This window comes from Triplophysa dalaica, chromosome 10 (assembly GCF_015846415.1).
Source record: "Triplophysa dalaica isolate WHDGS20190420 chromosome 10, ASM1584641v1, whole genome shotgun sequence".
Classification (NCBI taxonomy): domain Eukaryota; kingdom Metazoa; phylum Chordata; class Actinopteri; order Cypriniformes; family Nemacheilidae; genus Triplophysa; species Triplophysa dalaica.
This window is the reverse complement of record NC_079551.1, coordinates 11,715,143-11,738,265: the sequence shown is the minus strand read 5'-3', so window position 1 is coordinate 11,738,265 and position 23,123 is coordinate 11,715,143. Positions and strand designations below refer to the sequence as shown.

The 23,123-nt window shown below is 37.5% G+C and overlaps 2 protein-coding genes and 1 long non-coding RNA gene across 5 annotated transcripts; 1 reads left to right on the top strand and 2 right to left on the bottom strand.

The window, feature by feature from the left end:
• Nucleotides 1-78: 78 nt before the first annotated feature.
• LOC130430400 (uncharacterized) lies at nucleotides 79-15,342 on the bottom strand. Its single transcript, XM_056759503.1, has 6 exons — nucleotides 14,317-15,342; nucleotides 7,773-8,084; nucleotides 6,838-7,158; nucleotides 5,899-6,078; nucleotides 4,450-4,629; nucleotides 79-2,980 (listed from the first exon to the last, which is right to left on the bottom strand). The coding sequence occupies exons 1-6, from the start codon at nucleotides 14,360-14,362 to the stop codon at nucleotides 2,895-2,897; spliced, it is 1,125 nt and encodes a 374-aa protein (XP_056615481.1). The 5' UTR covers nucleotides 14,363-15,342; the 3' UTR covers nucleotides 79-2,894.
• LOC130430415 (uncharacterized) lies at nucleotides 11,475-13,772 on the top strand. Of its 2 annotated transcripts, XR_008907784.1 has the most exons (3): nucleotides 11,479-12,463; nucleotides 12,540-12,648; nucleotides 12,727-13,772. It is a non-coding gene; the product is annotated as an uncharacterized LOC130430415 (long non-coding RNA). The 2 variants fall into 2 exon arrangements; XR_008907783.1 differs by having other exon boundaries at nucleotides 11,475-12,648.
• Nucleotides 15,343-16,350: 1,008 nt separating the features above from the next.
• On the bottom strand, nucleotides 16,351-23,057 carry LOC130430408 (uncharacterized). 2 transcript variants are annotated; one of them, XR_008907782.1, is made up of 5 exons: nucleotides 22,928-23,057; nucleotides 22,219-22,548; nucleotides 18,173-18,481; nucleotides 17,518-17,690; nucleotides 16,351-16,779 (listed from the first exon to the last, which is right to left on the bottom strand). XR_008907782.1 is itself a non-coding variant. In XM_056759514.1 (4 exons), exons 1-4 carry the CDS (start codon nucleotides 22,974-22,976, stop codon nucleotides 17,584-17,586), a joined length of 795 nt encoding a protein of 264 aa, XP_056615492.1. In that variant the 5' UTR covers nucleotides 22,977-23,057; the 3' UTR covers nucleotides 16,354-17,583. The 2 variants fall into 2 exon arrangements, 1 of the variants encoding a protein (XP_056615492.1); XM_056759514.1 differs by having other exon boundaries at nucleotides 16,354-17,690.
• Between the last annotated feature and the right edge of the window lie 66 nt (nucleotides 23,058-23,123).

Sequence of the window (23,123 nt, the reverse complement as noted above, 5' to 3'; positions counted from 1 at the left end):
TGTCTATAAGAACGACAATGTTTCTATAAAACGTCTCGCAGAAATAAAACAGCATTGTGATTTTGAATATAACGACTTTATTTGACACAACTTCAGATGAGCAGCACAGCTTTTGCAATTTATCATCTTCAACTCACAATCGTAGTAGTGCAATAGTTCACAGTAGTAGAAACAGAGATTATTTCTGGGTTAGTAAACAGTGATCAGAAACAATCTGTCTGAATTCTGGTCAATGCATTTACATTCTTTCTATAAGACAGAAAATGTATTAATATATATTTACTTTTATATTATTAGCTTTCCTTTGGCTCAGTGGTTAGAGTATGGGACTAGCAACACAAAGGACATTGGTTCCTTCCCCAGGAGATGCACATAGTCAGAAACACATAAAAAAATAACAATAAAAAATAAAACGCAACACTTCTAACAATAAACCATTGGCAGACCTTAAAATAAGATTTTTCATGTTAATGCTGTTCTCTGAGTCTTTTCATAAGACAAAAAACATACACAAATAAATAAATATATATTATTACATATGATCAAAAATATTTAGGTAGTTGTTTAAAAAAACAAATAAAAAATAATGAAAGAGATTCTCTTAATAACAAACCAAAGGCAAACCTTAAAATAAGATTTACAGGTGTCATGAACTGCCTTTTTTATTATTTTATACTGTTGTCCGAGGTCTAGTTATGGCGTTTTCTCATGGTTTTTACATTAAAAAACATCAAACACAAAAATAAATAGGCTATTTTCTCCCCGTGTTTTAAGGCAGATTCAAGAAACGCTCGTTTTTTGTGGGCGGGGCCGCCTTGAAAGTAAACGCCCACTGATGTGATTGGATAACTGTTCCAAAAGATAGCGGTGTGCACTGTGATGTACATCTCTATGTGCCTCTTTTTGACAAGCTATGTGTGTAGTTTGAGCCTTCTGTAAACTTTGTTAGACACGTTTGTTACACATAATCAGGACATATTAATGCAATCTCTAGAAACGCATCGTACATATATTTTCCCTCACATAAGAATCCAGTAGTATCAATATTGACGGCACAGCATTGGCTTAAAATCTCAGATCCAGCAACGATGAGAGCCATGTTTACAAAAGATTTCACGGTGAAATTAAGTAAACAGCACACAATGTTGTTAAACAATCTTCAACCAATTACTCCTAATATCAGAATCAGAAGGAAGCGACTGTGTTCTTCCACAACCAGGCGCTGCACAATATGTTGCATGTTTGATACTTGGTCGCTCTAAATAAAAATAACAGTGAAAGAAGTCCTCACTTTTGCACATATGACACGGGGTAAGCCGTTCTAGAAAGCCCTTCAGAAAAGTGACAGGGTCGCCAGATCTTTACAGAAAAAATAAGCAAATAAAGAACAGATGAAAATAAACCTTAAAATGCACATTTCATTTATAAGACCAATAAATCCGCAACTGACCATTCATCCATACCGCGGCTTTTTGATCGAAGACCAACATCAAGTATAAAAACGCTTATTTATAACCAACAAAGAGCTCTGTGAGATGCATCCTTCTGAGCATTAACACAACACAGTTAGCGATTTAGTTTAAACTGACGGACAAAACTAATCCTTAGCCGGAAAATTTGCCGCCATGTTTACAAGTTTGTCAATCATCACATATAAAGGAATGTGTCTACTATGTGTACATCACTTTAGTCATTCTCGAACATTCCAGGACGTGGCGTTCGCTGGGCCTGGTGTCAATAAAAGTTGTCATTTCAGTAACAAGGACGACTTCAGTTCTGAAACACTTAGAGGATGTTCATTTAAATACGATGAGCTATTATATAACAAAAGCTTAAAATTCTTAAAAGTTTAAAAGTGCTATCTTATTTCATGACACCTTTAAAGACTATAAGCCTTCTGCAATAAAATCTTCAGATAAACCAAAGCTGTCTGTAAAATCACAAAGTGACTTTCAATTGTTTCTACATAAAACCTTATTGCAATATTTTAAAAACATTCTTTTAAAAATAATTTAAGACATTTATATGCCGCCTTATTGCGTTTAATAAAATATACATGGATAAAATAATAATAAAATAACCATGTAAAATATTCGCACCTTCTCAAAAACTTTCCTGCAGAGTCACAAATACTACTTAAAAAATGTGTATGTAAGTGAATTCCAGTCACTCGTAAACAGGGTGCACTTCCACACTCATTCATAATTAGTATAATATAGGAATGCTGGATCCTTTGGACTTCATTCTCTGTTTGGCAAATTATTGCATAAATGCAAAAAAATTGGCTATATGCTTACCACAAAAGTAATAGATTTAACTCTGCATTACCGAATATACTGTAATCAAATTGTACTAACCATCAATATAAACTTCTCTATTGTTGTGTATGATGGTTGGTAAATGTAGTGTTTGTCCTGCAACTGCTACACTGTGATTAGACGGCTGTGTAAAAATGACAGTGACCAGCTCTGTGTTTTACTAAGTTAAAGAGTAAAAAGCAGTTACTAAAGAAAACTTGTGATATATCATTATGACACACAGTGCATCACAATGGAGTGTCATCAGTTTTTCTACAAGAATACAGAACTTTGAATATTTTACACACCATGTACAGGTGGTATGGAGCAGGTTGAATTTCTATCGTACAAACTGACGTTTTGAAAATGGAAACATTTTCATGAATATGAAAGTTTACATCAAAACAACAAAAAATTGTTCTGCTCGTGTTTCATGAATGAGGCCCATTGTCTAAAGGTAGCCCATATAAAATCTATCTTTACAAGATTTCAATTCTTATTCTAATATTTTTTGCTGCCAAATCAAAGGGAAATATTTATCACAACAGCACACATAGATTCATTTTGAACTTATTGATGTGTGTGATGTTGATCATGTTACACTGCAGTTTCGTTAAGACTGCTGCCGCCTCCATCCATCAATGACTCATTTGTGTCCGTTGACTCCTGTCCCGTGTTTGAATCTGTAAGAAACACAGACAACAAATAAAATAAAATGAACTGGAGAAGCAGAGACAAAAATGTACAGATTCATTCCTGTATAAAGTGTTTCAGTAGGTCAGTTGGTAAAGCACTGAAGATCATGAGGAGGGCCAGATATAATCTGCAGACCATTTATTTTGTTAATTCTGCGCAAAATTGTTCTAAAAAAATCTGAAAATTCATCAGAATGATTTGTAATGTGGAAAGTATGAAAGTACGAAAACACCAGTTTTAAACTTTCTTGAAGCTTTACAATAGAAACTGAAGTCACTAAAATTGAGTTAAAAAAATACTTAAAATGTTTTGTGTCTATTATTTTAACCCATTCTTAGGTACTTTTACCTTAAATAAAGTGCCCATAAAGCCCCAACAATGCTACCCATCTGTGAAATGCATTTAACTGCAGATAACAGTAGATTTGGTTCTGGTCATCGTGTTACAAAAGGGAAGATCCAGAGAAGCTTTGTAATTTGGTGTGTAGAGAGACTGCTTAAGTGGGCAGTCGTGGCCTTGTGGTTGCTAGGGGCGTGGCATCCTACCGTCATGATGACCATGTGACACAGATTTGTTGCCTGAGACAAATAAGCCCACCCCCTTGTCTCTAATTGGTTGTACTGCGAAGATATTCAACACGGGAAAGTTATGACAGTTTTGACGCCTTATATGGGCATGTTTCCTGCCCCACGTTAAGTCAACGGGGAACTTTTGGGGGCTCTTACACTCCAGGGGTACAACTTAAACCCCAATGTGATGCATGTTCTTACAGAGGCATCAAATGTGTTAACCCTCATGTTAGTACGAAATTCTTGTTTCGAGCTACACCCGTTAAAGTTGGACGCAATGTTAAGTCACTTGGACGTTTTTGGTGTTTTTTTGCACCCCTATCGAAGACCCCCAGCCCGATCGATTATATATGGTGTGGTGTGTAACGGTTACAGTTGTTTTCCCTGTGAGCCTGCTGGACACGGCACGATTGCAAACTCGGTTATTCTCGGTTCAGACTTGTGCTAACGCATGCAATTCGCAACCTTGCCGCTAGATTTCACTGACAGAAGTGTTGTAGATTTCTGTGTTTGTTTTAATAGATTTGCTGGCGTCTTTTAATCATTCTAGAACAGAATGGATTGTTTGTTTGTTTGTGTGCGACAGGCGCTCCTGCATTCTTGTTCACTATTACTTTAACACTCACAATTAAATATTTGACTTTAACACAATCACTACAAAGTAATTATGTAATTAATTAAAAGCCCCAGTGTAAATGTATTAACAAAGCTTTTCTTCAGTATTATGTTGTCGTTATGTGATAAAACCAAACCAAGATGAACACAAAATCCACAAAACATATAAACCCTGAAATTAAACAAACATGTTTACATCAATTCAATCTCCACTGCAGCACAATAAATAAGATGATTTTACTCTTGTTATATCAGCTGTACATGATTCTTACCTTGATGTCTCATTTTGCGGCGAAGGTAGATCACAACACCAACAACACCAGCAGCAGCAGCAGCAGCAGCAGCAGCAGCAGCAGCAGCAGCAGCACATATTCCTGCTATCACTCCTGAAGACAGACCTGTGGAGGATCTAACATCTTCACCTTCACCATTGATGAATCTTTCACTCACTTCTGTAAAATGACAGAGAGGGAGATATTAGTATTAATAAAGAATTCATCAGTCTGATCATAAATATTAGTAATTATTATCAGATTAGATTAAAACATTCAATGTTTACATGATCTGTGAGTGAATTAAACAGAAGGAAAAAATATTAAAAATATATATCAGTTGCAATAACAGAAGGATTGTGTTGATGTCATGCATTACTGTGTGTGAAATGCATTTAACTGCAGATAACAGTAGATTTGGTTCTGGTCATCGTGTTACAAAAGGGAAGATCCAGAGAAGCTTTGTAATTTGGTGTGTAGAGAGACTGCTTAAGTGGGCAGTCGTGGCCTTGTGGTTGCTAGGGGCGTGGCATCCTACCGTCATGATGACCATGTGACACAGATTTGTTGCCTGAGACAAATAAGCCCACCCCCTTGTCTCTAATTGGTTGTACTGCGAAGATATTCAACACGGGAAAGTTATGACAGTTTTGACGCCTTATATGGGCATGTTTCCTGCCCCACGTTAAGTCAACGGGGAACTTTTGGGGGCTCTTACACTCCAGGGGTACAACTTAAACCCCAATGTGATGCATGTTCTTACAGAGGCATCAAATGTGTTAACCCTCATGTTAGTACGAAATTCTTGTTTCGAGCTACACCCGTTAAAGTTGGACGCAATGTTAAGTCACTTGGACGTTTTTGGTGTTTTTTTGCACCCCTATCGAAGACCCCCAGCCCGATCGATTATATATGGTGTGGTGTGTAACGGTTACAGTTGTTTTCCCTGTGAGCCTGCTGGACACGGCACGATTGCAAACTCGGTTATTCTCGGTTCAGACTTGTGCTAACGCATGCAATTCGCAACCTTGCCGCTAGATTTCACTGACAGAAGTGTTGTAGATTTCTGTGTTTGTTTTAATAGATTTGCTGGCGTCTTTTAATCATTCTAGAACAGAATGGATTGTTTGTTTGTTTGTGTGCGACAGGCGCTCCTGCATTCTTGTTCACTATTACTTTAACACTCACAATTAAATATTTGACTTTAACACAATCACTACAAAGTAATTATGTAATTAATTAAAAGCCCCAGTGTAAATGTATTAACAAAGCTTTTCTTCAGTATTATGTTGTCGTTATGTGATAAAACCAAACCAAGATGAACACAAAATCCACAAAACATATAAACCCTGAAATTAAACAAACATGTTTACATCAATTCAATCTCCACTGCAGCACAATAAATAAGATGATTTTACTCTTGTTATATCAGCTGTACATGATTCTTACCTTGATGTCTCATTTTGCGGCGAAGGTAGATCACAACACCAACAACACCAGCAGCAGCAGCAGCAGCAGCAGCAGCAGCAGCAGCAGCAGCAGCACATATTCCTGCTATCACTCCTGAAGACAGACCTGTGGAGGATCTAACATCTTCACCTTCACCATTGATGAATCTTTCACTCACTTCTGTAAAATGACAGAGAGGGAGATATTAGTATTAATAAAGAATTCATCAGTCTGATCATAAATATTAGTAATTATTATCAGATTAGATTAAAACATTCAATGTTTACATGATCTGTGAGTGAATTAAACAGAAGGAAAAAATATTAAAAATATATATCAGTTGCAATAACAGAAGGATTGTGTTGATGTCATGCATTACTGTGTGTTTACAGGAGTTTTTTTTTGTGTATATATGAATTATCAGGACATTACACACAAGACGACACTTTCTCATTCTTTCTGTAAACATGTCAACAGTCTTTAAGTGGAGGTTCAAAGTTCACTTCACATTTCACTACTAAAATAACATTAATCAGTCAAACAATTAAATGAGCTGAAGATCCATTAACTATCGACAAAGTCCTTGTGTGTGTGATCCACGCAGATTTATTTCCATGATGTTTTTATTGTCGTTGGGGGCCAATGTTTCTTTTAAAGATATTTTAAAGACAACAAGGCTATCGGCTCCAACGTGTGCCAATAATTCTGACCAGGACTATAAAAAATATTTTAATGTGAAACTGTTACTAAATAATCGTCATGTATTTGTGTGTAAGAGCACTGACATAAAGAAGAGTCAGTGAAACAAAAACTGATCGACTGCATTTGAAATATTACAGTGACAGATTTATTGACAATTTTTTTTTAATATTGTATAATAGTAGTTTTAATATCAATTGAGATGGAAATACTTTAATTATATTGAAGAGATCTCCTCACCTGAGTCAGTGAAACTGAATGTCTTGTGTATAGTGTGTGTGTGTCCGATGGTGACATCTGCTTCATACTGTCCAGAGTCTTCGTTCTTCATGTGTGTGATGTTGAGATCTCCAGTCTGATCATCCAGCTTCAGTCTGTCTCTGAATCTCTCTTCAATAAAAGGTGTTGAGATATTTCTATTCTCTGTAATGATTTCAGCTACAGGAGAGTTGTTGTGTTTGATCTTCCAGTGTATCTTCTCATTTCTCTGTTCATCAGTAACATTAATGTGTAGAGAGACAGAATCTCTCTCTTTCACAGTCTCCATTTTAGGAAATACACCTGCAGAAGAAACAGATACAGTCGAGGGGGGGGAAAAAAGAGTTAGTAAACCTCAGGAGAAAGTGAAGAACAGACAGATGTCTCACATTAAGTCTCATGTGATCAAGACACAAGCTTTAAGGACTGATTGTTAATACAGATGAACACTAACATTCTCAAACCAGATTAATAGGACATCAAAAAGGAAAACAAAGAACTCATCTAAACATTTAAGTGTGGGCAACACTTGTACAGAAAATTAAATGGATAATTTTTGTCAAACTGAAACAAGCAAACTTCTCTGGCTAAAAATTATGACTATGATGTTTTTAAACATATGTAGTAATAAAATAAACACTTGCCATATTTATTTAAGAAAGTGTTTCTGTTTTATTCGATCATAACGATGTTGTGAATAGCAGGATGATGATGTTGACATGACAGATTTCCTATATTTTGATTTAACTGTACTGACGTGACAATTTATTTACGACAGAATGTTTGACAGTTTTACCATCAGACAATAACTTTTACATCACATCTACAAATGTCTGTTATTTCACACTGCCATTGTTCGGGATTTTGAATGATTATGTTAATAAAATCATTACTTAAATAAATCTTGTGATACTCACTGACACTGAATGACTTTGTTTCTGTCTCTCCGTTGATGATCTCTAGTTCATAAAGTCCAGTGTGTTCAGATGTGATGTGTGTGATGGTGAGATCTCCAGTCTGAGGATTCATCTTCAGTTTGTCAGTAAATCTCACATCAGAGTCATAAACTGGATCACTGTTGTTGACCGCTCTGTTGATTTTAGCTATGCGATCGCCATTAAACCTCCACACTATCACATCATCTGTCTGTAGTTCATTAAGATGAGTGTGTAGAGTAACAGAATCTCCTTCATTCACTGACACTGTCTCAGTCTCATCATCAAACACACCTGAAGAACACAAAGAGTGAGAGATGAAAGTCTGTTAACAAGGGGCGACACCAGGACGTTTACAAGCTTACATTATATGCTGTGCATATTTTGTTGAAAACATTATGCGATGTGTAAAGTAGCCTACCAAACAAACGCATTTTGCAAAAGCAAATGAAGCAGAATACAGCATGAACATACAGAACGTACTGTAATGTACAGTCGGCATATGGTTTTGTCATCACTTCATATGTCTCTGTTACGAAAAAATAGCACATCCACAAGCACAGTAGAGTCCTTTCTCCAACCCTACTCTTCTGTTCTTTGTACTGAAACAGAATTCGCACTTCCAGCTTCTTCCCTCATCCATGGTGGGAGGCACAATATTGCCCGTCAGGTTTGTTTAGTTAAGTTGCCAGTCGTTCACCCAAACCTTACCCTACAACTTCACTATTAAACAATAGTTAGCCACTTTTCAATCATTTTCATTTAATTAAGAATAACTGGCTTTTTGGTCTGATATGTGATTGGGAAAAAGTCAGAGGAAGTCATATTCGCAACCTGCAACGATATGAAGTACTCAACTTTGGCTTACACCAGGGGCGATTCTAGGTTTTCAATACTAGGGGGGGCTCAGCCTCCAATGGGGATAATTATAAATATAGAAAAATATATATATATAGCCACTCTCCAAGCACCACAAACTGTATACATTACTAAAATAAATAATTAAGAAAGAATATGCAGAAAAGTATATAATATAGAATCACATTAATCGATCAATCTGCAACATTTACAATTCAAAGTGACAACAACAGCCACAAATCCATTTAATAAATGCCACAATCAACTAGGTGAAGATAATTGGAAGAAAGTTAGTAACAGAAAACTGTTCGTCCACATTGACTTTTCTTCATACAATAAAAGTCAATGGGGACCAATGGTAAATGATGACAGAATTTCGTTTTGGGGGTGAACTACCTTTAAATTTACATTTATGCATTTGGCAGACGCAAAGCGTCTTACATTACAATGTCCTATACATTTATACATATGTATGTGCAATCCCCTGGGATCAAACCCATGCAATGCTCTTACCACTGAGCTGCAGGAAACCTTTAATCATGACTTGACTTAATTTACTTAACGTCGATCGACGCCCGGCGTGGCGGCTTATGACGTTAATTTAGCAACTGGCGGCTTTAAAAAATAGGCATTTTAATATAAATACGGCGATCCAAAGCACGCGTATTGTGTTCCTGTTGGCTTCGGATAAAGATGTCATGTTGATGCACACACCGTGTACTCGGCTTATGACATTCACTTTAATGTGCTGTTGGGAACTGAAGAATGCGCTCGCCAAGTAACTCAGCCTGTTGCCCTTTACATAATAAGAGTTTTAAAGGGCATTAAAAGCGATTTCTACTTGATCAGATTACATACTTAGTTACTCACAATATTTTAGGGAGGCTAGGCTAGAACTTTAAGGGGTTTTAGCTCCCTTAAAAATGGCCTAGCAACGCAACTGGTTAACACTGGTTTACATTCTACGTCATTGGAGATACTCCGTATTAGGAACCTTGGGGTCTCGTTTTCTTACAGACGTTATAGTCCCAGGAAGCCCAACACGAGTCTGAATCCAGCTTCTTATTCGCAGTTTCTTATTGACGCTATCCGTTCCACCTTAAAAACGCAGAGCATCCGCTTTTCCGGTTTCTTATTCACGCTTAGCTTGGGGACCATCTCGCCTTTATCTTCTATACATTTTTGAGTCTGTTAAAAAAAACATTTTTTTCTAAGCTTGTGTATGTGTGCGTGTGTCTGTGTGCATGCGCGTGTGTGCACTTAAGGGACATTTTGAGTGTGTGCGCGTGTGTGACCTCCATTAACCACTCCCCTACCATTCTCAATATTACTTTGATAGGCTGCCTAAAAAACTGTTCTATCTCCACTCTGAATATTAATCATTTGTAATGCGTGAAAAAAGTAATCCGCATACATACATGTATAGATATATGCGCATAATACCTTCTTAAACATACTACTCGTCCCAGAGAAGATTTGTGTGCACTTTTCTGGACACTGATTGGTCAGGGCAATAGGAAGTTAGTGCAGGCGCAAACAGTAGCCTTTTATAAGGTATACTTTTATAACAATTAAATAATATTTAATTTTCCACTTCCTAATAAATGGTTTACTTTTAAATGAGCCAACAAAATGTTAAAAACATATGAAACATTTCGTTGTTCGTCCATTTGGAGGCGACCTTTACTTGCTCAGATTTGTTGGCACAAAATTACGTAGGGACTGTAATGACCGCGAAGATCATCATTTCATCGAAGTTCATATGTGTTTTTCGAACTCACTCTTTTTCGTGGTAAACTATACTTTTTCGTGTGACAGTTATCGCGTTGGTAAATTGGTACAATTAACTGACTAACTAAATAAACTTAAACCTACGCCTACCTGGACTAAAAATGTGACAGCTAGTCGAGCTAGGACCCCATGACAATATGTCTGAAGATGTTTACAGGTAAGCAAATTAATTCATACATACATTTTTGCTATGTAAGGGAAAATATAGTGTTATTATACATGGTGTATGATGTAACGTTAACACTATTGTTTAATTGGCAGTATGCCTACTTGGATGACGCACAAAGTTTACTTGACAAACTATAAATAAAGTATAATTAACGTACTTAGATCAGCTATTGTGTAAGATGACCAATCAAAATATACTTGTGAGCAAACATGACTTTTACTAAAGGTATGTCATGGCCAGTTCCATAAACTGTAGTCTACAACAATTCCAAATGCCACTCAAACAAACCAGACTCGCTTTTTATGTCACATTACCAAGTTTGGTGGAAAGTATTAAGTGTGTTCCTTCACAAGAAGTATAACGCAGTTGGACAGATAACTGTTTGACAAACAACTGTCTGACTTTACAAACTTGATATTGTGCACATAGTACAGCATAGGTATGTACATTTGGTTATGGATGGCTATTGCATTAGGTGCAAAGCATGATGCATCATAGTGCATGGTAAAAATAAGTTTGAGCGTGTTTATCAGTTTTTGATGTTGAGCAGTCTTAATCTAAGCCTAAACTGGTTGGATTGTTTTATATGGCGCAGTTGATTAAGTATAGTAGTATGGATGGGTTCAGTTACCTTTGCCAGCTTTGGACAGACTGGGAGGACCAGCTTAACCAGTTATTTCCATTTTATACTTGCTTAAACCAGACAACCAGATTAACCGAGATGGTTGAGCAGCTTCAAGACTTTATTTTGTATAAAATATAAGTTCATCCACTTAATTAAAAATACTCAGTAGCTATTCCCTGAGCCGTAGCACCTCAAAATGTCCCATAAGTGCAACGGCCCATAAGAACGTACTGTGAGATATGCCAAATTCAGTGGTCCATAACTTAAAAGTAATAAAGTAAAAATGTCTGCTTTTTGGCTAGGTGGTAGTCAAGGATACAGGGTATAACCCCAATGTAGGCCTCTAAACGCACCTTCAAATAAAGTTGAGATATTGCACCCCAAAATGTGCCAAAAGTGCTCTTTCAAACTGATTTGTATTGGTACTTATATCTTATTCATATGTCTCATGTACCTTCCAATAACTTCATGTGTCCATGACAAAAAACTGCAACAGTAGAGATGTCCACATGTCTGTAAAAGCACCATGTAAGTCATATCTAGTATAAACAGCAGGATGGTACATTGAAATGTTGTTGTGTCGTTATATTTCATAATATTAAAATTCAAAAATTCTAATGACTTTTATTGTCACTCTAGCATATGCACAATGCAACAGTAGGTGAGAAGCTTGTGTGCAATTCCAACCAATATAGCGAATCTAACAGTCAAAGGACAATGAATACAATAAACATATCTGTACAAAAACACAGTTCTAACAATAGTCGTTTTCTGTACATACAACAAGTGACAAAGTTTACATAAATCTATATACATGTAACTACATAGTAGCAATACATTTTTGTATAACGCACTGGATGAGACTAATAAGAGTATAATAAATTGTATAAGAGCAATGGATCAAACAAACAATCTAATAAGCTTTATTTGCCTATTGTGCACACACAGACAATCAAGGTGTTGTGGTTTAACGAGCTCAGAATGAACAAATACAGTATAGACCAACACAGGAAATGAAAAAAAATACATATAGAACAAAAATAGAAATACATCAAAGATGAAAATAATTAATTTACTGTGGTGATGCGATCGCCCGATCTACCTATGCTTGATGAAATGGTACGGTCCAGGAGTATAAAAGTAGGCAGCACTGGTAGGCCAGATAGGTGTGTCCTACAGGACTTCAGGAAGTGTCGTCATTTCCGGTGGGTTGGGCTACACGTCTAGCAGGTAAGAGCTACCAGTGGCAGTTAAAGTATAGAGATTTAATGTCGAACAGGGTAAATGGAGATTCATTTAATTACAGTGTGGCTGAGGAGTACTGCGGGCACTTTTGAATGGCTGGTTATTTTTCGGCGAGCTATTAGACAAGTTCCGCGTCCAGTGCGTGGTGCATTACGGGTTATTGGCTGCAGGTTTGTTACTCTCTTTCACGTGTGGGGTTACGGGAACGTATTTTCGCTCTAATTCATTCGTTTGTTATATTCTTGCAGTGACTTGGGGTGTTGGAGGTGTTGCAGCAGGCTGAACCGGCGCCACTTAGAGGTTGAATCTATGTCAGTTAAATGCTGAACCTACGCTATTAGAAGGCTGAACTGGCTTCATTTGAAGACTGTGATTCTCCCTTATGGAGTAGCGCTATCATATTATCTGCACGTACAATGACTGTCTGAACTGGAGTGTTTCTGGACGGGAGATCAACAGTGTCACCACTATCCGTGCTGCTTTGTTCATTTACCTTCCCTCTCGTCTAACTTCGTAGCGGATACCTGAAGCGGGTTGTATTCCTGACCGGAGACAGACAGCGTTACGATTGTTTGCATGGATTTGTTCAATTTACCTGCTTTCTCATCTAACTTCGTAGCGGATGCCTGAACCGGGTTATTCCCGGACGAAGTGGACAGTTCGCTGCTTTTCGGGTTGATTCACGTGATCTCTCTCTCTCTCTCTCTGCCGCGCCTGAGACCGTGTCTTTGTTCCGGGTCTTAGGCGAGTGATACTCTTACTTAAGGGACAGAAACTTCTAGAAATTACTAATTATTTTGTTTCCCTCGACGTGCCTATGTGAAGCGTTCCGCTTCTCGCTGCTGATAAGGCTATAGGTAACGACATTGAACTCTCTTTATTTTTTTCCTCCCTCTGAGGACTTCGAGAGGGGTGATTACCGGACTAGGGGTGATATGTGAATTATAATCTGCTATTTTGTGGTTAATTTGTTTTGTTTAAAGTGATTTTGTTTTGAATTTGTTTGTTTGTTTTATTAATTTTCTCCTGTCCTAGAATTGGGGAATTGGTCGCGGCCGAGATCCTCTGTGTGTGGTGCTGTGGTTGGTCTGGTTGCAGTGTTCACAACAGAGATGTTTTGGCGTGTGGTGACGTGAGTGAGCACAATGGTTGCTGAGTGTTTGGATCCATCGGACGCCTTTTTTCGTTTGAGTGTTTTTAGTATTAATAATTTGATGGCATGAGTTTTAAGGCTTTAAATTAAATGTTAACTGGTATTTTATATTGACTGTGAAATAAATGGTTTGCCATCTCCCTTTTTGTCTGTATCCGTCCCAGCCAGTAATGAATCTGTGAGCTTTGTGGTGTTTATTACTTGTGGGTCCCTGGACCTGATCCGGGGTGGCGTAGTCGGTTTTTTTATTTATATCTCTTTGCATCGCATGCCCTCGTCACATTACATAAGATCTAAGAGGGACAGTTAATTATAGATATGCAAAGTATAACAAAACTGTACATACAGGGCTTTTTCTAATATACACTTAATTTAACCAATTATGCATAAACCGTATTAAATGCTGTGCACTAGAATATTGCACTTTCAAACAGGTATGTACTAAAGACGCACACACGCACGCGATCAGACGCACGAGCATACCGATAAAAAAACACACCCAGACCCGCGCACGCACTGACACGAGCACGCGCAGACAGGCACCGGTCGGAATCGGATAAGAAACTGCGAAACGAAAGCTGGATTCAGCCTCGTAAGCCCAGCTGCGATTTTAGGTCTTGACCAGTAGGAAAGTAAAGCGTTGCTAAATGAACTTATACATATAAATACTAGTCTATGAACCTACCGTTGATGAAAAGAGAGTTGATCAAGAGTAAAGTGATCGTCTTCATGCTGTTGTAGATGTTGAGTAAACTTTTTCAAGAGTGTTTCAGCTCTCTGCCGCCGCTCCCAAAAACACAATGACCGATAAATGATGAAAAACTAAACCTACACGCAGACTTATTAATCTATGAAGAGTAATAATACTGCGAGTCAGACCTTAAGTTCCGTCGACTCGTCGGCTCTGCGTCTGTGATTTTAATGACGCGCCGCTACAAATACGCGCATGCGCAAAGGTGCGTCTACTTCCGGCAGAAACAATTTAGGGCAGTTATACTTTTTTAATAAACTCTTTATTGAACATTGCACTTAACATCAAAAGAAATTACATTTTGTAGTTACTTAATTCGTGGGGAGGTGACAGAGCCTGTATTTTTGTGGATGCACGGGGACGATCAACAAAATGTCCTCTGAAAGATCCTGAGGGATCTATTCTTCAAGGCAAAGGATGACTTAGTCTTGTTATTTCAGTATCAAGAAGACAAGGAAACTTTTTTTGGCACACTGTATTGATAAACGAGGCCTAGAGGGCAATGCCATTCTCATCAATCAGCAATTTAAGTATATAAAATAGGTGAGTGAGTGTGTGACTAAGGGAGGAAGGGGTGGAGGGATGTAGTGAATGAATGAATGACTAAAGAAGAGAAGGGCCAAATGTATAAAATAAATAAATTGAATGAAATCATAAAATTCTGTGTGTTTCTATAATGCAGACATTTGTTAAAGTACGCTAAATATGAACAGCAGCATAACTTAATGGAAAGCATACATCTGCAAGACATCTACAATACATAGTTTGTTCATCTGCAATACGTCTGGGAGATGTCTGCTGTCAGACGTCATATAGACCTCTAGAAGATGACTGTAAGATGTTTATGATTTAGAATGGATATAAAGCTGCTCTTTCTAAGGTGTTTAGCAGATGTCTTTACGCAGCAGATCTCCAGATCTTAAACAGATGTATTACAGACGTTCATACGTCTCCAGAGAAATATTGCAGATGAGCAAACTATCTAATTGTAGATGTCTTGCAGATGTAAATGCAGTGTTTTATTGTTTAACTTTAACTTGCGTGTTCAGTGTTCGTTTACCAGTTAAGATAAGGACAAGTTAACTACTTTAAATAGTTTTATTGCTTGTTAATATTCATCAATCTTTTAAAAACCCAGTTTACACAAAATATATATATATATATGTAATTAAATGATTCTTGAGCTAGATTAAAAAAAGTGTTATTTATCCTTAATTAAATAAAAATATTTGTTCAGTATATGGTTGCCTTTAATTTTCTGTATTCCAATTGTATACATAATTAATACAACTCTAAATACAGTCTGTAATGAACTATTTTTATAGTATAATTGTTCCTGGCTAAAATGGGTGAATTTAGATTTATACGTTTTGAATGATTTTATCATGTGTTATTAATATTAATAAAGGCAGGCATATTAAATTTGAAATATTTCTTTTCTAGTTTTGGCCAGAATACTATAATTAAATGAGGGATCTGAAGGTATCCAGAGAGAATGACTAGATACGGATCAGCTGCTTTATAAACGGGTCCTGATCGGTTCTGCCCCAGATCTGTTCTGGATCCGCCATCCTTATCTGTTATGGATCCGCTGCGCTGTTCAAGTGGACTCCATTCTGAGTCAATTTGCTATCTGGGTTTGAATAGCTGTATAGCAGTTAAAATAGTAACAATATCGTTTCTTGTTATTTTTATGGATGACCTTGCTATACATTATAATCTGTTGAATGCCACTTTGGTGAATTAAAGTTCCTATGTCCTGAAAATCTGTACATTGTTCAATTGTCCCCCTAATGTGAATACATACATGAAAACTATAGTGTGTCCCTGTACCCCCACGTTGTGGCAAGTACAACATTTATATATGTTAAAAAATGTTAGTGATTTTCTTTCACTACATGAAGACCTGAATTGTAACATTTAAACATAAAGTTTACAGTAGGCCTGACTGTTAAAAATACTTGATGGAAAAGTTGTTTTTCGTGTTCTATTCTGCATAAAATCTTTTAAAATTAGTGGATCCTTGAGTGTGGGAAGATGGGTTGACTGGGGGGCACCATGAGGTCTTAATACGCCTCTGAGTAATGGTGACTGTTGGATTATTAATGTGCGTCAGCCCCGACCCGTTTTTCGGCACAACACAGGCACATAAAATAGTAACACAGGCACTTTATTTTGAGATTGGCATTAGCAGGTGTCGCTGTTGCTTTTTATGTTACAGATTTTGACGTTGGGCATCTAGGAAGAAAGGGTTTTCTGCCCATCTGGGAATACAACAATGAGGGAGTCGACAAAATGGTTAAGGAATCATACAAGATGGATGAAGCAAGTAGAAATATAACACCCCATATTAAAAGAGTGCAACAGAAAATGGCAATTAGATTGGGACACTGGAGCCTAGAGAAAAGTAAAGACATTCATAACATAAGTAGAATGGAGTCGTTACAAACATTGAAGTACAGGACATTCACATCTTACTCATACGCTGCATATCGCAGGGAAAAAATAAAACAAGTTTGTTTGACATATGCTTATTATTATACGGTATAGAACATGTTTTGTTGGTATGTCATGCATATGATTGTCACGGTTTTCAGGAAAGATCCCATTGCAGGCAGACGGTGTACCCCATCAAAATCAACGAGGGGAGTCGAAATCTGGCGGGGTGTCCAAATTCGGCACAACACCGGCCTAACTAACAATGTTTTTTTTTGCGTATCTATTACCATTTACATAACCACACTTTTACTACAGATGTAGCACAGCCATAAAAAAACTCTGGACAATAAACTGGAGGAGAACTTGTAGTGAGAAGTACAAATGTTTGTGAAAAAGAGCCCAGATGGAATTTTTCCATCCACTTTTCCATCAGATTTTTCATGGCTGCCTTTATAAAACCCACCCGTCTACATGTTCTATTAATTGTTACAAACATAGTATGATTGCTGAATATTAAATTCTCTTACATTTTCTCCTAAAAGCAAAGAGAAGACGAACATTGCAACAGTAATCCATAACATTCTCAATATGCAATTAAGGTTATGAGCTCAAAAATGTAGAATAATAAAAATAAACGTTGTATCAAAACCTAATTTGATCTTTGGCATTAAAAAGTGATAAATGTTCCATACGTACACTCAAAGATACACGTGTCATATAGATATCATCAGGGATGATCTGCGCAGCGAAGTCTTAACTTTCCTAGATCTGTAAATCATAAACCAGAACAGCAACCGTAGCCACTCCCACCACAGCAGCGATGACCAATCGGATCATAGATTCAGGACCGTGACAACAGCTTCCACAGTCTGACAGAATTAAAGAACAAGAAACAGATCACAACATTGTTTTACTGAGATGATGCTCTAAATTGAAACCATAACTTAAGGTGTGTCATTTCCAAACAGTAATGTTGAATAATATTACAAAATAATGCATTTGAATTGAAAATATTTCAGCTCCTTTAGTGGATGTTTTGACAGTTTGATCTTGTATATCTTTCTAATTGACATCACAGCTCACAAGAGTAAAGTGTGGAACCCATTGGACTACGGCAAACTCGTTATCATGTTAAAGAAACCAGTTTGAGATGATTTGAGCTTTGTGACATGGTGTATTATCATGCTGAAAGATGGGTACACTGTGGTCATAAAGGGATGGACATGCTCAGCAACAATACTTTCATAGCTTTTTAACGTTTCTCAATTCAGTCAGACTTAAATCAAAGCTAATAAAAAGGAATTTAACAGATAACATCAGTAATTAAACACAAATTTCACTAGTGACTCACCTGAACACTGACTGGGCTGACAGAGTTGAGTGATGTTGAGATGTTGTGTGTGGTTTGTGAAGGTGTTGTTGATGACACATCTGTATGTGTTTGTATCCTGATATTCCACCTCCAGAGGTAGAGAGAGTCTGATGTTGAGATCAGACACACTGATGCTGGAGTGTACATGACTTTCATTATACCAGGAGAGACTCACATGTGTCACATTCATCACTGAACACAACACAGAACAATTTGACACAGAAGATCTTTCTGATGATGAAGAACATTGTGAAGAGTTTTGAGAGATGACAGGAACAGGCAGATGAGCTAGAAAACATTTGAAGAAAAACTGTCACGAACTTCAAAATAAATGTTTTCGTCTCTCTTTCTATGGTATGTCATGGGTTTGTCCTGAAGACTTGGCCACACCCGCTGCTCTCTCCACAAACTGCCAAACCGGTAGAGGAGGCAGAGGTTTGCCTATCAACAATATTTTTTGAAAATGTCACATTATCTCCCCTATTTAACAACTATTCATTTCAAAACCATGATGTTAATATCACTTTTCCCACTCAGCTCAGCGTTTTGTAGTTTACCGCCCCCCAGGTCCTCTTCACAACTTCATTGAAGAGTTAGATGTGCTGCTGTCATCATTCCCGGAGGATGGCCCTCTTGTTGTCTGTGGGGACTACAACATCCACCTGGACAGACCCTTTGCTTCTGACTTAAACACCCTAACCACCTCGTTCGACCTCATGCGCCTCGTCACACCCTCAACTCACAGATCAGGAAACCAGCTTGATCACAGAAGCGAGCCCTGGTGATCTCAAGGTTGGACTACTGCATTCCTCTCCTTCCTGGTCTTCCTGGAAAGGCTATCAAACAGCTCCAGCTGGTTCAGAACGCAGCAGCACGGCTTGTCTTCCAAAAGCCCAAAGAGCTCATGTGACACCCTTTTTCATCTCTCTCCACTGGCTACCGGTTGAAGCCAGTATCAGATTCAAGTCACAAATGCTTGCTTACTGTGTCATGTCCTGTCTCTAGTTTGTTCTTTTATATTTTAATTTTTTTGGTTTGTTTGCCTTTAAACTCCCTCCCGACTGGTCTCGGATTAAGCTACTCATATCAGAATCGATATCACCCATTGCTGTCCCTCATTAAGTTACATCCCTATTTATACCATTGCTTTCCTTCACTTATTGTGGCGATGTATTGTTTGATTATCACTTCTGGCTTACCGATGTTTGTCCTCTCTATGCTGTAGAATGCAACAAGGATTTATTCTCCGCATCTCTCCACAGTGAGGCAGTTTTGACCCTAATTCTCATTCTGGGCAGTCGTGGCCTAATGGTTAGAGATTGGACTTGTGACCAGAAGGTTGCCGGTTCGTTCCTCAGGTCCGGCGGGTAATGATTGAGGTCTCCTTTAACAAGCCACCTAACCCCTACTTGCTCCAGCGATATCTGCCGACTGCTCTGGATGTTTGTATGTGTGTTCACCACTTGCTGTGCGTGTGTTCACTACTCTCTGGATGGGTTAAAAGCAGAGGTATATCTCGGATATGGGTCACCATATCTGACAAATAGGTCACTTTCACTTTCATTCACAACTTCCTGTCGAACCTTCTTCCTAACTCGGTCCGGTCAACCACATCTCTCACAACATTAAAAAAAATACATAAAACCCATTTCTTCTGTGATACTTGACAAAAAATGTATCTTTCTCTCAACATGTAGTGGTCTACCATTTGTTGGAACTAGTTACTTCATATTGGCACCTATTGTATTATTGCTCCTGTATGACATATCGCTTATCTCTCCCTGAACTCTATGTAAGTCGCTTTGGATAAAAGCGTCTGCCAGATGAAAAAATGTGAATGTAAATAAGTATTTATTCATTAATAATTTCTTATATGATGTTTACTGTACACTTAAATTTATTTAATTCATCCAAGCATCTTTCATTTAATTTTGTCAACAGCTGAACTCCGCCTACTCGCAATGAGTTGTGGGTCATATCAATCGTTTGATTGCTTATGGATTACACAGAAAACAGTTGAGAATGCGGGAACTTTAAGACTGTTAATTTCAACATGCTATGATTTGGGACGTACCAATTCTATATAGAATACTATTTGAACTCACTTTTGTTTTGCGTCAGTATTTCCCAGTGCATGCATGCTGTTTTGCTTCACACTAAAATGTTATACTTTTTCATAACAAAACAGTACATACTTTTAGTAGGCGCAGGGATTAATTTGTGCTCAATTTCGACACCTTCTGAAATCCGATCCAGCACCTCATTTGGCAGATATCGCTCCTCTAGCACGAATGGAAAACGTTCGTGATGACCAGTTGTGTGCATATATTTCATTAAAAAGCACATATATTAATTATAATGGTTATAACTATTTTATTTTGGTTATGAACAAGGTATCAAGTTTGAGATGTTTGAAAATTGTGTTTGCAGCATAAGGCGCCAGCGCAACCGCTTGAGCTGTTACTTTTAACGGCAGAAACAACTTAAAAGACTCTGTGATGATTTATAGTCATACTGACCATAGATAGATATTGCAGTAAGCTACATTTAGGTAGTCATTTACACACTTTACCTAAAAACAGCACATTGTGCTTTTGCTAAATAAAGAAAACTTACAGGATGCGCTCTGTCATATCCTTCCCTTTAACTTATTTGTGTAAACGATTATCTGATGATTAATGCTTAACATGCCTAATGTTGTACACAGCAGCCTCCAACTGCACCTGCAGTTGTAATTTAAGTTTAACATTAAACCTCTAAATTCTATGTCGAGGGCTCCGTTTTGTTTGTTTACATGCACAAATATTCTTAACATCATCATTATGACAATAAACTGTTTCCATCACCTTAACGCGCATTTGAACTAAGGCAAACTCAAGATTAAATCTGCATATAGCATGTTCAATTTCTTTGATAATTCTGCGATTATCTTCCCATTTAAGCTTTCTTATGCACATTTTCAAAACATCTGAATAGTTGGATATAAAACCCCTCAGAGATTCCGACATTACGTTAACTCTTTCCACCCCGCTAACTTGCCAGATCTGCCGCGGCCCCTTGTTCCGGCATCTCTGAATTTATAGATAAAGCAACAAGTAGACCAATCAGGATGCAGCGCATGAAACGGCAGCGACTTACATCGCATTATTTCACTATTTCACTTTTCACTTCACTTTTCATTATTGCATCGCGTGCAGTGTGAAAGTCACTTGATGTCCCGTTCACATTACAAGCAAAAAATGACATGATTTCATTTGTTTCAGTAGAGAGCTGGCGACTTCTGGCGAAATGATCAGTTGCAACCGTTGGCGACCAGATGGGGCGTGTCTCGCGTCGTGAAAAAGTTGAGAAACGTTTAACGTTATGCAAATGAGGAACGACAGCCAGTTGTTGAGAAGATGGGAGCTAACGTGATTCTAATGCCCACTAGCGATCTAACCACCAAGCCCTGATGACTTGCAGTGTCGCCTGTAATGTGAACAGGGCATGATGTCGAACCAATCTGGACAAGGTTGTATCAAGGTTAAAACAAAATAACAGTTTTTAGAGCTGCATCAAAGGAATGTTTGCATATGCTATCTTTTACATATTAATAATTTACACTGCTAAGATTTTTATATTAACACATTTAAATTACCCTTGTTTAATTTTTTGGAGGATCTATTTACAGACATTTTATATAACATACTTAACTATGTCTTCAGAGGTGTATTAGGTCCTTTTAAGTTTTTATTATCTCAGATTTCTATCATGCAGATAATTCACCATGTTGTTTCTACAGTAGCCTAAACGTACAAGCTTGTCTACAGAGCGCATTTCGTTAATGCATTATCTCCTTCAGTAAAGAAGTAAAAATGTGATGATATCTTAGTTCTGTGTCAGCCACCATAAAGCTTCAAAAGGGAGGGGTGAGCGGTGGAGTGAGCCGGTGGTTGCAATTCGCAACCTCACCACTAGATGCTGCTAAATATCACTGACTTGTCCTTAAATATATAAAAACAGATATGTAATAGGAAATATCTCACCATAGACAGTAACACTGAATGTGTATGAGGTCTTCTGTTTGCCGCTGATGATCATTTGATAAAGTCCAGAGTGTTGAGTTGTGATGTCCGTGATGTTGAGAGATCCAGTCTGACTGTCCACCTGCAGTCTGTCTCTGAACATCCCATCAAGAACATCAGCAAATTCTAAAAAACTATTAGCTTCTAAGTTGATTGTAACTATACGAGTCTTTTCAGGTCCAAATCTCCACACTATCACATCTTCTGTCTGCATATTAATAAAATCAGTGTTTAGAATAACAGAATGTCCCTCCACCACTGACACTGACTTCACTTCATGTGCATCGACACCTGAGGAAATGTTTAGAAGTCAAACTCTTGCAAATAACAGAAAAGTACAAAATAATCAGGATACATTCGGATTATTTTGAATTCACACAGCCTCATACTTCAGGTTTTTCTTAGGTTAGGAAAAAATACACTCTTGAAAAGGATTAACAATGTTGATTATGAACATTTCTGTTATGGAATTTGAACACATTATGTTTCAGTGTAACAAACAACGTGTCATTTTGTGTGCTGATTGTGTTTTAAAACGGTACAATGAAATGGGCTGTCCAATAATTTTTTTTCTTTTTTTAACACAACAGTTTTAGTAGTTTATTAATCTGCAACTGCTCCTGTAAACCATACAATCAATAAAATAAAGATGAGTATGTATATAACTTACCTCCCATACAGTAGGAGAACAAAGACAGAAAAACAAATATGAGAAACATCGTCTTTAACAGTTCAGGGGTCTGAAAAGTCTCACTTTGTTTTGTAAACCTGAGCTGAAAGTCTACAGTATAGTGGTTTGACTTCCGTTAGATTTCGCTACAGAATGAGACCACCTCTTTCCATTCAACACATGCCCTTATCACATA